This window comes from Punica granatum, chromosome 4 (assembly GCF_007655135.1).
Source record: "Punica granatum isolate Tunisia-2019 chromosome 4, ASM765513v2, whole genome shotgun sequence".
In the NCBI taxonomy this organism is placed as follows: domain Eukaryota; kingdom Viridiplantae; phylum Streptophyta; class Magnoliopsida; order Myrtales; family Lythraceae; genus Punica; species Punica granatum.
The window spans coordinates 29,060,223-29,075,552 of NC_045130.1; the positions used below are offsets into that span (position 1 = coordinate 29,060,223).

The 15,330-nt window shown below is 37.6% G+C and overlaps 1 protein-coding gene across 1 annotated transcript; it reads right to left on the reverse strand.

The window, feature by feature from the left end:
* Positions 1 to 9,850: 9,850 nt before the first annotated feature.
* Positions 9,851 to 14,179, reverse strand: LOC116204099. Its single transcript, XM_031536184.1, has 6 exons — positions 13,856 to 14,179; positions 12,545 to 13,532; positions 12,318 to 12,457; positions 11,104 to 11,140; positions 10,776 to 10,843; positions 9,851 to 10,695 (listed from the first exon to the last, which is right to left on the reverse strand). Exons 1-6 carry the CDS (start codon positions 13,951 to 13,953, stop codon positions 10,206 to 10,208), a joined length of 1,821 nt encoding a protein of 606 aa, XP_031392044.1. The 5' UTR covers positions 13,954 to 14,179; the 3' UTR covers positions 9,851 to 10,205.
* Between the last annotated feature and the right edge of the window lie 1,151 nt (positions 14,180 to 15,330).

The window sequence follows — 15,330 nt, forward strand, 5'->3', positions numbered from 1 at the left end:
TGCCTTAGGGGTAGGGGATAGCTCTGGAGGGACGTCAAAATCGGGGGCGAAGGCTGCCAGATTGTTAGGGATGTTGAAAAATAATTTGAACTTCGGTTTCGGTTTCTTAGGGGCTGAGCCTCCGCTGAGAGTAGCGGGTTTGGGGGAACAGTGTGGGGTGTGCAGGGAGTCGATTGGGTCTGGGGGTGGGGGGTAATAGGTGGTAGAGGGGCTGATTTGGGCTAATTGAGGTTGATTTGGGCTGATTGGGGCAGTTTCGGGCACATTTGCGACCTGAGGAGGGGGAATGTCGCTCTTGGGGTCGAAATGGAGCCATGGGACAAATTTGTCGGGGGTGACGGCCAGGTCTGAGCTGCAATTCCGTTGCTCATGGCTAAGGGCACCACAATCGTAGCAGAAAGTTGCTAGGTTTTCGTATTTGAAGTGGACCCAAGAGGCCGAGTTGTTCCTTCTGGCGATTAGGTATCCAGGGCAAAATGGCTTAGCAATAGGGACTCTAACCAAGGCTCGGGGGGTGACGAACCATTTAGACGTGCTACCCTTGTTCTTCCAATCAATTTCTATAATTGTGCTTGCCTGTTGAGAAAGCTAAGTAATGTTTTGTTTCGAAAGCAGCTCCGGTGGGATGCCTCTAAGTTGAATCCAGAATGGGACTGAGGAGAAATTGATCTCTTCGAGCGGGAGGCTCCGGTCCCACCTTTCGAGCATCATATGGGCGCCTTGGACATGGTAAGCTCCTCTATTTTCCACTGCTATGAGGTCCCTTTGGTCCCTGAAGAGGCAGACCAGTATTTCTTTGTTACAGTCGTCAGGAATTATTGAGACGCCTTTCTTTACAGCCCAGATTTGGATGAGTCGTGGGATGATGAGCTTAAGGAGGTGGGGGGGGGATTCTAAAGCCAAAAGGCTTGACAAGGAGGGTGGGCGGGACAGGTTTAGGAGGCTCTTCCTCATTTGCGATGAGCTCGAGCACCTTTGCTGATGGGGCCATGAACATGTGGGCATTGAAAATCCCTGCGTTAATGCTGAGTTCAGTAGGGCCCATTGTGGTTGCTCTACTTGGAGGTGGGGTGTCTTGCGGGGTCAGAAGTGTATTGGAAGTACTGGGAGTTGCTGAAGGAGCTAACGCAGGGGAATGTAAGGGGAATGAGATGGATAGTTGAAGTTCCATTAGTGTAATCGTAAGAATAAAGTACACGATTGGTGGGGGGAGCTCAGGGAGTAGTTCGGAGCAGCTTGCATCATTAAGAGTAGCAGTAAGTGCGCGTAAAGGAGGGGTGGGTGGCACCATTGAAGATCTATGCAAAGGAGCAGGAGTAAAGGAGAAGAGGAGAAGAAGAGAAGAAGAAGGGGGGGGAGGGAGCTTCCAACAAAGGGAAGAGGGGAGAGCTCTCAACAAAGGAGAAAGCTTTTCATTTAATTGGTCTCTATTTTTAATTGCTCATGCTATAACTCCATTTATCAACAAATTTTTAACAGTAGAAAAAGTAAAAAGTTGATATTAATATATTTCAATACACTTATTAAGGCATGGCAATTTTGAAATTCTTTCGGGTGATATAAAAAGAAATAAAAAGAATAGACATGAAAGAGAAAGAAAACGTAATACAATAGTACGTGCTCTCCTTGCGACCCAAAAATTATGGGTTCAATTCTTGCTAATGGTCTTACCGGGTCGCTTTATTTTATTTTATTTTATTTTATAAGAAGAGCACTTAATTGATAAACTGAAAGAGATACAACATTAACATATGGTAAAAGCGAAAAACTACCCGTCCATCTACTAATTCATCTCAACAGAATGCCCTCAGTAAGTCGAACACCGGATCTCTTTATTTAAATTTATGTTTCTTGGGTTAAGCTCATCAGCATTTTCCGTAATTGGAAGGGGAAAAAAAAGAAGGGATAAGAACAGGAAACAATCAAAGTTTATGGGGAAATTATAAAAAAGGAAAGAAAAGCCCATGAGCCTTTAATTTGCCGCGTTGGTTTTATTATAATCCAAAATTAAAAAGAAAAAATAAAAAAAATAAAAAGGAGTAAATTAATGATTTGGTTTTTCAAAGATGCACGTTACATCAAATCCGACCTCAAAAAATTTTATATCATATTAAATTTTGAAAGATTAAGTGTACATCAAATTCGACCTCAATAAATTTTTTACATTAAATTGAACCTTAATATTACATCAAATTGAACCTTGAGAGATTAAGTGTACATCAAATACGACCTCAAGAAATTTTTTACATCAAATTGAACCTTGAGAGATTAAGTGTATATCAAATTCGACCTCAAGAAATTTTTTACTAGCTAGTTTGTAAATACATTTGATAAGTGGGTTTAGAAAACTCAATCAAACTGTTCTTTTAGTTCGCAGTGCTTTTAACCTTTAATTTAATTTTGTTGAAAAATATGATTGCGCAGAAGTAAGATGAGTAATAAGAAGATGAGTAATAAGAGAGGAAATTATTAAAATTGAATAAAATAAATATATAAACTAAAATTAAAATAAAATGAATATATAATGTTATAAAGTAATGGGAAGAGACAATATGTTCTAAGAAAACAATCAAATAATGTCACATCAGCTGTTGAATGTCAGATCTATTTTTAGACTGCATTCTGATGAAAAGTCGGATTTGATATTCACTTAATCTCTTAAGGTTTAATTTGATGTACAGTTAATTTTTCAATGTTCAATTTGATATACAATTACGCTCTCAAAGTTTAATATTATGTAAAAAAAATTTTGAAATCGGACTTAATGTACACTTAATATATGAAGATCAAATCATTAATTTACTTTAAAAAAAAAAGGAGCAACGGGGTTCGAACTCAGGTAAGCTGGGAAAGGTCAACCACATCACACCAATCCAATCTATCTTTTCTGCTTTCAATTCATTCAAAAATGGAGATGCGAGGCGTGGCAGCTTCTCATGCGCAAATGATGAAAGAAGAGTTTTAGCGTATAGTAAAACGAAATGATGATTCTAGTAATTTGATTTTTTTTTTAATTTCATTAGTACAGAAATGATTATTTGAGAAATTGGGTAACATGAATTTATGGACAAAATATGGAACAAAGCTCTCATAGTTTTACCAGTTTAAATTCCTTCATTGGAAAAAATCCTGTAAAATGTTAGATTTATTTTTTTTTCTTTTTTGATCTCAGGAGTTTGGAGGTACCATCACTCAAAAAGTCATGTCACTATGAGTTAAGAATATGAAAAAAAAAAATTGACTCTTCCTCTGTATGCATCAGCTTTTATTTATTTATATATATATATATTAATTATTGAGGTAAATTACAAAAAAAAATTCAAATTTTGTAAAATGTCTCAATTTTGTCCTAAATTTTGTTTTGTAACAGAACAAACCATAAGTTTTTTAAAATGTCTAAAAAATGACCTCCGTTATAACTTCCGTCAATTTTTATACTCAATTCAGCTCTATTATATTATATTATATATATACATATATATATATGTTTGAATACATATATACTTACGAAATATTTTTCCTAATATTTAAAATGTTAAAGATATATAGATTATATGTATAGCATATATAGTACATAATAATTCATTATTTGCAATAAATATAAATATATATACCAGATAATTAAATTGTTAAGATATTATCCTCTCTAGTATAATCTTATATATTCAGTTTGCTGAGTATATACATGTATTATATATATATATATTGTTCATAATGACATGAAGTACTTTTATTAGACTATATATATTATGTTTTTGAATTTCAAATAGGATGATCTTGAAATTCTTGAAGTTCTTGATGGTGTATGAGCATTCTTCGCGAAGTAACGATTTCAACAAATCGATTTGAGATTTTCTTACGCTCGAATGCATTAAAGAATCTTGATTTCATTAGTTACAATAATAATTAAATAAATATTATAATTACTCAAAAGTACCCAAACATACCTCTTCATCCAGGAAAATTATATCAAGACTAATGACTTCATTAATCTTTGTGTTTACAGCATTCCATAGTCTTGTCAATCTCACTCCAATTGTCCATGTGTCTTTCTCAGGATCTAGTTCTTTTATCGTGTGATAAACCATTCTAGCGTCTCAAAATCAACAATAATATATATATATATATATATTAAAAAGATAAATGAATCAAAAGAAAAATATCAAGTTCAAGTGACGATATGACAAAGCGAGAGAGTTTTATTTGATGAGATGACGGCGTGAAAATTCGGCTTGTGTTTCATTTTCATATACATATAGATTATTTTTTTGGAAAATTAAATATTTTTCGATAATTTAAGATATGAGATATTTTTTAATTATGTGCCAAATGCCAATAAATTCATGGCATCTAAATTCATTTTTTTTTCCCATTATCCTTTCCTAGCAATATCTTCCTACACCCTAGCTCTTCTATCAATATCTCACCCTAACTATGTCTTTGATAAAATGCATAGTTTTTAGCATGTCCTTTTTTTCAGTCTATATTCATTTATATGTCATATTTGTGAATTATCTCTTTAAAATTTGACAAAATATTATCGCCTAACATGTGAGTATCAACTAGTATATATAAATAATGATCCGCCTAAAATGACAATTTGCGAAGATAATACATTTCGTTTTTTCAGTTCAAGCTTTTAGTGTTTCAATTCAAGTAATTAGTACTTTAATATTCGTGATTACTAGTGTTTATTATTTTTACTTTCAATCCAAGTATTTAGTGTGTCACGAGTTTAAGTATTTTGTATTTTGTACAGTTTATAACAAATAGTAAAAATACTAAATATTTAAATTCAATTATCAAATATGTCACCGTAACAGGGGTTATGTTAGAATTTTCAATCAATATAATCTGTTGTATCACAACTCGGCCTTTAAATTTGGACACATTAACCTAGTCATATTTCTCTATCCGAGCTAACTGGCCATCGAGCTTGCATAGACCAGCCGCCAATCGTACCAATATTCTACTCTCAAATTTCTTCTATCTATCGCTTTCTTTGGTAATTTTTCACGTTGGGATTCTTATTCCTGAAAAGACATTAAAATGAAATGCTGTCTACTAAGAGATTTCATATGAGACATCGAAGACAGCTCGTGTATCTATAGGCTTGTATGAACATAGAAGTTATGCAACAATAGTGATGCCGCCATACTCTGCTGACTAAAACGGATGAAAGATCAAACCACAACTCTGAAGTTTCATGAAATTATAGAAAAGACTGCTGCGTATAAGAGACAGCTAAAATTTTCACTAGTTATGGCAAAAAAGTCCAATGCATGAACACTCGAAAGATAGCACATCTTGTTAAATGAGAGGGGACCCAAGTCGAATCTCAATAGTAAGAAAATCCAAAGGGCCAGTTTATGAGGGACGCATGGGGTGACGTAGTCACCCCTTTGAATTGAAAAAAGACTTCAAAATGATTCTGATAAAAAAGAAAAATGATTCAGCATTATATATATATATATATGAAGGGCACGTAAGCGTTCCAGAAAAATAGAAATTATTGCCATTAGACGACATTTGAAGAAACCACAATTTCCTTTCCCTTGGACAATTATTCTAAATGAAAATATGGCTCTCGATGGAACAAGGCCCACTGAGTGACAATCCTCGTGTACCCAAGCCACTGACTATACTAATGTGCGCGACACGAGGACGACAACCTTATTTTGCTGGTTTGACTTTTGAATGAGTGCCATATATGAGAAAAACATGGACAAACATACCCAATCGAATATTAATTTTGAAAGATACAACATCCACAATTCAATATTAATTTTCCACCACATTTAAATGATACATGAACGGTGAGATTTTTGGCACGAGTACTTATCTACATCGTGTTCTGGCCGGGATGGATTTAGGGGAGGCCGAGGTACATCACCCCCTTAGACTCGGATAAAATTATAGAACTTATAGTATAATTTGTTTATCATTTTTTTACACGAAAATATGGTATTTCGCCCCCCATTGGTTTTAGAATCTGCCGTTTGGATTGAGAGTTCGTTGATTTTAACTTTAACTTTAACTTTTAACTTTAACTCAACACACTACACAACAAAAATACATATTTCTCAATTCAAAAATTTTAACTTTAACTCAACACACTACACAATAAAAACACACGTTTTCCAAGTTAAATTTATAATCACATTTCATTTGTCATTTTCCATAATCAAAATTAAAATCAAAATCAAAATAACTTTAACTCTGAATCCAAACGGCCCCGTACTATCCTTTGCCTTCTCTTGAGTTTTGCTCCCTTGGACCAAACTCCTAGATCCATCCGTGTCCGGGTACGTGTTGAAGGCTCTGGTACTGCAAGTTTTTCTGAATCATACTCTAAAATCATAGTCAGGGTTAATTTGCAATTGAAAATGCCATTTTTCCTAGGCAGGTTACTATGTGATTAATTAAGAAAATAGCTTTTGCTTTTTCAGTGTGAATTTTGGTATCCGGAAGCTCAATTGATATGCATTTATAAAGATTCGAACTCGAGACCTACTTAAGCAGAATAAGTAACAAACCGCTTAAACCAACCCACATTGATAGAAAATAGCTTATATTTATTTTTAGGGAAAAGTACAAAACCTCCCATGTGATTTGAGGTCGAGACAAATTGCGTTATGTGCTTTTGTTAGGGACAATTAGCCCCTGTGTGGTGTACTCCATTAGCTATAGGGATTACGACGTTAGTTTTTCTTCCATTTTTAATCCTCAATTTTTAGTATTTTAATCATTTTGATTCTAAATCTTTTTTCTTTTATTATTTATATCCTCAACTTTTCATTTTTTTCATTTAGTCCTAGAAAAAAAATCGAAAGGGAATGATGGGTCGGGGTCGCCAATTGGCAACCCCGACCCCTCCACCAAGGCCGCTAGCGTCCTCCGTGGGTACCGGCTACCTCGGTGGAGGGGTCAAGGTCGCCGATTGGCGGCCCCAATCCCCGAATCGACCGGGGACTCAAAATCGGAGTTCTCAATCGATTTGCAGGCTGAGGCTGCCAATCGGCGATCCCGACCCTTCCATTGAGATCTCCGGTGACCTCTGTGGGTATCGGCGACCTCTATGGAGGGGCTAGGGTTGTCGATTGGCGGCCCCAGCTCGCGAATCAATCGGGAACTCCAACTCGGAGTCCCCGGTCGATTCGGGGGTTGGGGTCGCCAATCGGCGACCCCAACCCCTCCCTTCCCTTTCGATTTTCTTTCTAGAACTAAAATTAAAAAAAATGAAAAGTTCAAGAGAAATGAAAAAAGAAAAAATATTTAAAACTAAAATGATTAAAATGTTAAAGATTGAGGACTAAAAATGAAAAAAAAAAGTTAACGTCGTAATCTCTTATGGTTAACAGGGTACATCACATGGGGCTAATTGTCCCTAACAAAAGCACGGGATACAATTTATCCCGACCCCAAACCACAATGGGATTTTTGTACTTCTTATGCATCAATTAATCAGCCGTTTTAATATCAAAATACTATTGTTGGACTGAATTTGGCGGCAAGACCTTAAAATGTACCCCTTTCTTCTTAGCCTTTTGCCCCCCAATGTAGCCGTACGTTTTCAGAGTGAAGGTTTATATTAAGACCTTCTGCTCGATAAACTTTAATTTGCTGGAAGGATCTCGTGAAATATTCCATACTCACAGATCTCGATCCTCTCTATGAAAAGGATTATAAATATATATTTTTTTTAAAAGAGAGAGAAAGAAAGAGCTAGCAGCCGGTAAGGGCGACTCTTCTTGTGTATGAAAGTGTAGAAACAGTATAATGAGCTAGTCGAACGCGAAACTCTCGGCCAAAGCTAATGAACTCGATATTAAGAGAGCCGTTAATGTTTGTGCCACCAAGCACAAAGGAATTAATATTTAGAGTACCTTTTATTTTTTATTTTAGTTTTTTTGGGGTTAAATTCAGAACCGAGGGTGGGCGGTTGCAGTAATAAGTCACCTAAATAATAACTAATTTTCATAAAACATAGTAAAATTGTAAAATTTTAGGAAAGAAGTTTATTCTAGTTCTCAACTTTTAACCTTTTTCTTATTTTAGCTATGAACTTAATAATTTTTGGGTGAATATAGTTCTCGACATTCTCCAATTAGTTCACTTTTGGTCCTGCTATTTTTATTAAAAATACTGATGTGAAACTTTATTTAAATGAAAAGTATTCTTAATAAAATTTTAAAAAAAAACTAAAAAGTAAATAAAAATGAAACTCGATAGTTCAAAGGGAGAAAGAGAGGGCGTTGGAAGGGGACTCGCAGGTAGCCAATCCTCCGTCCCGGCCAATGTCACCGGTGAATCGATGGGCCACTGCAACGCTGGAGGGGAGGAGTGGCGGATAGATAAAATGTATGATGTGCATTAGCATGTACGATGCATGGACCTTACTACTCGTAGTATTCATACCAATCCATACTGAGCCCGAGTTTAGGGATTTGCCAAGGCACGATTAGATATGGGTGGGCCAATTTCTCGAGTTACAGCCACCCGCGCAAGCTTAAACTTCTTGCCACATCACTCCCAGTATCCAAAGCTCCGTCACAATTGATGCTCATAAAACCAGCGGTGTGTATCAAGTGTGACTATCGTGCACATATTGCTATGACAATGTACTCGGTACAATCAATGAGAAGTACCCGAACAATTATATTGTGTGTACTGTACAATTGATCATAACTCATGTAATCCTATGATTTTTTTTTAAAAAAAAGTTCTTGCTAGATGTGGTAAAAACAGTCAAATTAGTTCATAACTAATGCCGCAATTAACACGAATTTCAAATAAAACTTTAAAAGTTTGAGCTAAATACAGCTGTCGATTTTTAGAAGATATATGAGGGCGTGAACTTAATATTAGCAAGGGGGGAAAATGAACTCGGTGATCTTATTCAGACGAGACACAGAAAAATATAAATGTATTTATTCTTTTGACGGTCATCATTTCTTTAATTTCTTGAGCTCTTTTTTATTTTAAATTTTTCTGGCTCAGCTTTTTACTTGAGCTCCTAATGTTTTAACTTTTTTTTTTTGATAATTAAAAAGGCTAGGTCGGGCTATTAGCCCTCTGTGACTATCCCAACTAAGGGAATCTAACAATCACGGAGTGTTCCTTTCTAATATTTTAACTTAGATAGTTTCTTGTTGTAGAGTATAATTTGATTGTTAGAAGAGACAAATAAATACGAAAAGATGAATCGAAAAAATATTTAAGATTTCCTGTATACAGAGACAAAAAACAAACAATAAGTATGTGTTTGGTAATGAAGTAGAGTTTGATTTTACGAGATGAAGACAAAAGTAGTTCGGAAAAATATGTGAGATAATTTATTATTAAATTGAAAAAAATAAAAAAAAATAATAATTGTGTTGTTGAATTGTATGAAAAGTAATAAATGGTTAGGAAATTTTAATAATAAAAAATTAATTATAATAATAGATAAGAAAAATTATATGAGAGAATTTATTATTAAATCAATATATATATATAATATATATATATAAAAGTAATGATTGTGTTGTTGAATTGATGAAAAAGTAAAGATAAGATAAGTTATATCAAACTTGGTTCCCAAACCATAATCAAGGGGAAAAAAAGATTACCTGAATTTGCAAATGATATGTAACCCTATAAAGTATTATACTATTAGAATATATGTATATATGATATGGCTTTATCCTCGTACTCCACACTAGCTCCGAGCTACTGGTTATAATTTTCAACATAAAATCTCAAAGGACGGCCTATAAGAATTCATCCAAAGCATGACACTATGACAGTGAGTAAAGACCACATGCAACTGCCCCAAACAGAGCAGCCACGCTCACTCGTGGGATTATTATTAGTCCAACTGGCTCAACATTTCATTCCTCGAGATAACTTAGAAGCAGCTCGTCCAACACATAGATTTTGGCGACTGATTGTAACTTCCGTTTGTAATCGAGCAAATCAATTGCCACTACATCAAGTAAAGCCTAATAAGCCCGAAAATAGGGCATCAGACAGTATAGTAACCAGTGCATCCAGTTAACCCACTTGTCCTTTCAATAAACATGATAGAAAGGGAGAGACCTCAAAATAACTCTAAATGACGCCCACCCATTTAGGCCCAACTCTCCACATTGCACAAAATTCAATCCTACTCCAGACACCAAACAGTGCCAAATCAGAGGAGACCTCGTACACGCACACCTTTCTTAGTACCCATTGATCTGTGTTCGAGGTGCTTGGCCTGTGAGTCTGGAAAAAGGTATCTGTCCCTGGCTCTGTCCCTGGAAGGTCCTCAACTGATCGGGAGCCTTTGGGGCTGAATAAGGCCGAGAGAACGCTTGTGCCAGCTCAGCAGCTGAGGCCGCTTTCCCAAACCTCACCCCTGGCTCAGGAGATTGGGAATTCGGCTCATCCATTATTGGCTTTCGCCAGATCTCAGGAGAAGGTCGCCGCTCCTGCTGGTTGTGGTGATGCTGCTGCTGCTGCTGCCTGTCTGTGTTGTCCCTCGTGTTCCTCCTGTTCTCATTTCGCCAGTTCCTCCTCTGTGCATCACTTCTATCTTCTGCCTGCTGGTCCTTCCTCTCAAATTTTCGTCCATTTCTCTGATCCACAGAGAGCCTCTCGGATTTCTCACCGTAGTGGGTAGGTGTCACATTCCCAGGGGCCCGCTCAGTTTTTGTGCCAACTTGTTTAGCCCTTTAGGAAGCAATTTAGATATATTCAGAATAGGACTGATTGCCCAAAAAATAAAAGGTAAAAGAGTTAAGAGTCATTACCTCTCAGAACTTTGGCCCAAATCATAGTTGTCGATGTTGACATCATCAACTCCTCTCGCCTTTAGAACCTGAGAGAACAATATTAAATGATAAAGATCACCATGAGGTCAAGAAGAACCAAAAAGCAACACTTCTCAAATAGCCAGATATCTCCTCACCCATTTTGATACATGGATCCAGCAATACCGACCCAAACCAGAAACAGACAACAGAATAAGCACTTATAACAGATTTGAAGAACTCTAAGTGATGGAAGTTTTTCCCTACTAGTTGTAATGGTATTTTCATTACATGAAACCCTAAAAAGTAGAGGTAAAGGGATACTCACCAGCTCCCGTGGACGAGCACCACCAAAGACTGAACTCCTGCAACACCAACAAGCCGGTGTCATCACGGACAATAATTAATCAAATGAAAGCCGTCAAATTTAACAACACCGACTGCTTCAAACAAAAAAAACTCCAGTAGAAAATAGAAAGCAAAACTAAAGCAATGCAAAGACATCCTAAAAGAGCATGAATAATTGGCCACATTAAAGGGATCCAATAAAGTTCACAGGCTTGGCAATCTTTAACAAACAGCAACTGATAATCAGAGCAATTACTTATCCACAAAAAGAAAAGGATAACCAGCAGCAAGCTCTCTCATATTTCAGCAAAATCTAACTATCCCAAGGTCCATGATGAATAGGCAACCGCCAATATAGGTTGAAGGATAATCTCATAAAGTTCACGAACCATAAAAGCACGAAGCATAAAAAGGATTTCTACAGCACATTAATGAACAAAATCAATGCTTTCTCAATCTTGTACTGCTTAATGCACCAAGATCACAGTTCAATATTATAATCTCCATGAACTCTATTTAAATGTGACCAGAACAGATAACTGAATATCAATTCCATGAACGAAAGTCTCCAGGGAAAAGTGAATCTCCAACATTCTCCCTCAATTTTTTCCTCATTTGCTAGCCAAAAAGACACCACCCCACCCCCCCCCCCCCCCCCCAAAAAAAAAAAAAAAAAAAAGAGGACAAAAAGTAACTAAGGAATCTCCATTATCTGCCAACCTCTCTTATCTGACCATATACAAAAGTTCAGAGCAGGAAATAGTCCAACCAATACTGAATTAACTGTACCCTAGCATGTGATGGCATCTCACGACTCCAAAAGAACAATTTACCATAGCACATGAACAAAAATTTGAAGACAAAAGATGTAGCTCCCATGCTACAGCAAAGATAGAATCTCTGAGCCGATACCAAACAGATGGATGCTAACTGGACATGCATGGCAAGCTGATCTGAAATGGCCATAGAAAAAGGAACTATGTATGGACGTCCTCCCCTGTAACAGTCAATGGATAGTGTTTATGAAATGGTTATGAAAATCTAAACTAAGGGCCTCAGAGTTAAAATCTACTATAAAAGGGAAATGACAATTTATGCAAGACCGCAGATCCCCAATGATGTGACATTCATCAACAGTATATAACAGCTCAGACTTGTACACATTAAAGAACAACATGGTATAATATTACCAACCTATCCCGATCAGCAATCCCTTCCGAGTGTTCAACTGGCTGTGATCTTGGTTTTAGATTCAACTTTGGCCGCTCTACTGTCTGACTTCCACTCTCCACACCAGGTGCGCTGATGTTTTCAGAATGAGCAGATTCCGGCCTCTGAAACACCAAGTCAATCAAAATGCCAAAAGTCATGTGAATGAGGGAGTGAAAGAGGGAGGGCCACAGATCCACTAAAAGCTATACCTGCTTAAGCTCAGCAAATGGTTGTTCAGGGTTCTCCACTGGCTTTGTCCGAGGAAGAAGCCTCAATCTCGGTCTCTCCACAGCTTCTGCAGACATTGGACGCTGGAACTCTGGCCGAACAATTCTACCCTCTGCATGCCCCAGTTGATATGCTTCACCATAAATAACTGCATTCCTTTCTTTCTCATCAGAATAAAAAGGCTCTTCACGCATTTCACCATCTGACATCTCTCTTCTAGCACCACGAACCCCTTCACCAATAGTAAGACTCCTCTCCATCTGCCTAGGCAATGCTCCGTCAACATATTCCCTCACTCCCACTGCATCAACCCTGCTGCTGTACTTGGCATCATCATAGCCCTTGGAAGTCAATCCAGGTTCTTCAGCATGTTTGATAACTTCCACATCTGCCTCATGTGGGATTGATTGTTTAGACTGCCATCTGCCCGATGAAACCTTCTCGAGTGCACTAGCATGAATCAGCTTTGAAGTAGCACTTGATGCAGACCATGCAGGTTGAACTGATTCAGCAACACCTGTAGGCTCCTTCCTTGTTGCCCATGGGTTGGTGACAGACCCCGTTACCCCCGGCCCACTATTTGCGTACACATTCTGAGAACCAACACTCCCAGGCTGACCCCCAGAAACTCTCCCCGAATAAGAAATCTGACTCGGCAATGGCGAAACCTGAGCTGGCCCCTGTTGCCCCAATGGTCTCCCTGGCGAGAATTGCTGGGGCTTCAGCTCCAAACGTCCAGCAGAGGCCCGAAAGCTGTCATCGCTGATCATTCGCCGAGGGGCTGATACCCCATCAAGAGGCTTCCGTTCATCCTCGTCGAAATTACGGCCAATAGGGGTGAGAAAAGGGGTCTTGTCATCAAAATTCCTAGTCCCGGTATTGAGTCGAGACCTGAGATCAGATCGGCCAGCAGGGTTGCCCCATGAAGCAGGACGGTCATAACCCGGGCGGTCCGACGGCCTCACAGGCCTGTTAAGAGTTCAATCAGTGATTTCCCAATGGTATCAGATCCACTTTCATCAGAATCAACAGAATGGCCACAGAAGAACAGAAATCAACATTGAACGTCGCATTTGCTTCTAGTTGAGTGTAGACTGAACCATCACAATTAAAAAGAAGAACAGATCTAACAGCTAAATAACAAGGATCGATCTCGAATGGATGCGAAAGAATAGCCAAATCGCACGAACCAATGAACAGGGGCATTTCACATGCACAGAAATGGGAACGAGAACTACCAAAGGGAATGGACAGGGAAAGAAAAGGAGTGTGGGGGGGGAGTAGGGGCTTACGAGCCGGGAGCGGAGGGGAGGGGGAGATCGGAAGGGATGGAGCCGCCATGGAAGTCCTTGAGCGTCATAGTGCTACCCCCGGCTTTCTTCTTCGACATTCTCTCTCCCCGGTTCCGGTGAGCCGGCCGCCTTTCTGGGTGTTTCTTGAGGGGGTTTGCAGAGGAATCCGGCGGAGGGGTTCGGGTGTTGGATATGGCGGTCTAGGGCTTCTCTCTGATATCGGCCAGCACAGAGAGAGAGAGAGAGAGAGTTCCCAGCAGCGGGAGGACGAAGATGATGCGAAGAGAAGTGGCGCAGGAGGCATGCGAAAATTGGACTTCCCCCATTTCTAATTGCTTTGTCTCTAAAATATTATTATTATTATCACTATTATTAGAAATATACCCGCACTGAAAGTGAAATAACATGAAAAAATAATATTTAACTATCAATTTGGCTAAAAAATATCGCTTTAAGCATAATAAATGTTTACAGTACCCTCTATATCTCATATCTAATACTTTCTATAAAAATTGAATCGCAATAGTAGAATTATCATTAAAACAGTAAAAATATTGCTCAACTTCATCTTCTTGGGAAGGAATAGACATCTAATAGGAGGACAAGAGAGGTGAGAGAGAAAAAAAAATTGAAAAACCGAGCGAGAGCGAGCCAGAGAACGAATCAATGAAATGGTTATTGTGAATAATTTTACCTTTTTTTTGGTAAAATGAATAATTTTACTATTTTAACTTCAAATTTATGTCCCTTAACATTGGAAGGAAAATTAATATGGGTAATATGGGAAAGTGAAAGTGAGATCGATAGAAAAATATGTAACAGTATAGATTATTATTATTAATTTCAAATAAAAGCACAATACTTTTATCCTTTCATAAATATAACTAAAAATGAAAGTTCTTATAAATTAAAGCACATAGTTTCAAATTTGTTTGTTTATAGCCAATGGCGTATTTTTCGTTCTTTCATTAAGTTTTATGCGTTTCATCATTATTAAAAATTAATTAAAAAAGGTAAATTTCGACGACACTCATATAGTTTGTAAATTGATTTGTGGCACCTCTCCTTTCAAAAATTAGTCACACCCTACTACTCCTTTTGCTGACGTGACATCAAGAAAATATTCACTTTGTTGTGTGGATCATACGTTATAAAACTGCACAAATCGACCGGTTACTTATTTTCTTTATCTGAACCAAATCTGACCAAATTTAAGAAAAAAAACAATAGAAATCAACGAAATAAGGGATTATGCGTGGCTTATAAAGGAGGAGGTGTCGATGGTCATTTTATAAACTATGAAAAATATTGTTGAAAAAAAAAAAAGCAGACACAATAACGATGGTAGAACAAGTAGAGGCCAGAGGGAGCAGGATGTCTTGGAACTTTTGGCCTAACACTTTCTAGATATTGTCCTCCCTCTCTTCTTTTGAACAAATTTTCAAATCTTGGCGTGGTGGTAGTCTGAGGGCCTC

Coding starts and splice junctions, on each gene's coding strand:
- LOC116204099 (XM_031536184.1), bottom strand. CDS start 13,953: ATGTCGAAGAAGAAAGCCGGGGGTAGCACTATGACGCTCAAGGACTTC. Junction 12,458..12,544: donor CATTTGCTGAGCTTAAGCAG/GTATAGCTTTTA, acceptor TTGGTGTTTCAG/AGGCCGGAATCTGCTCATTC. Junction 10,696..10,775: donor TTGGGCCAAAGTTCTGAGAG/GTAATGACTCTT, acceptor TGCTTCCTAAAG/GGCTAAACAAGTTGGCACAA.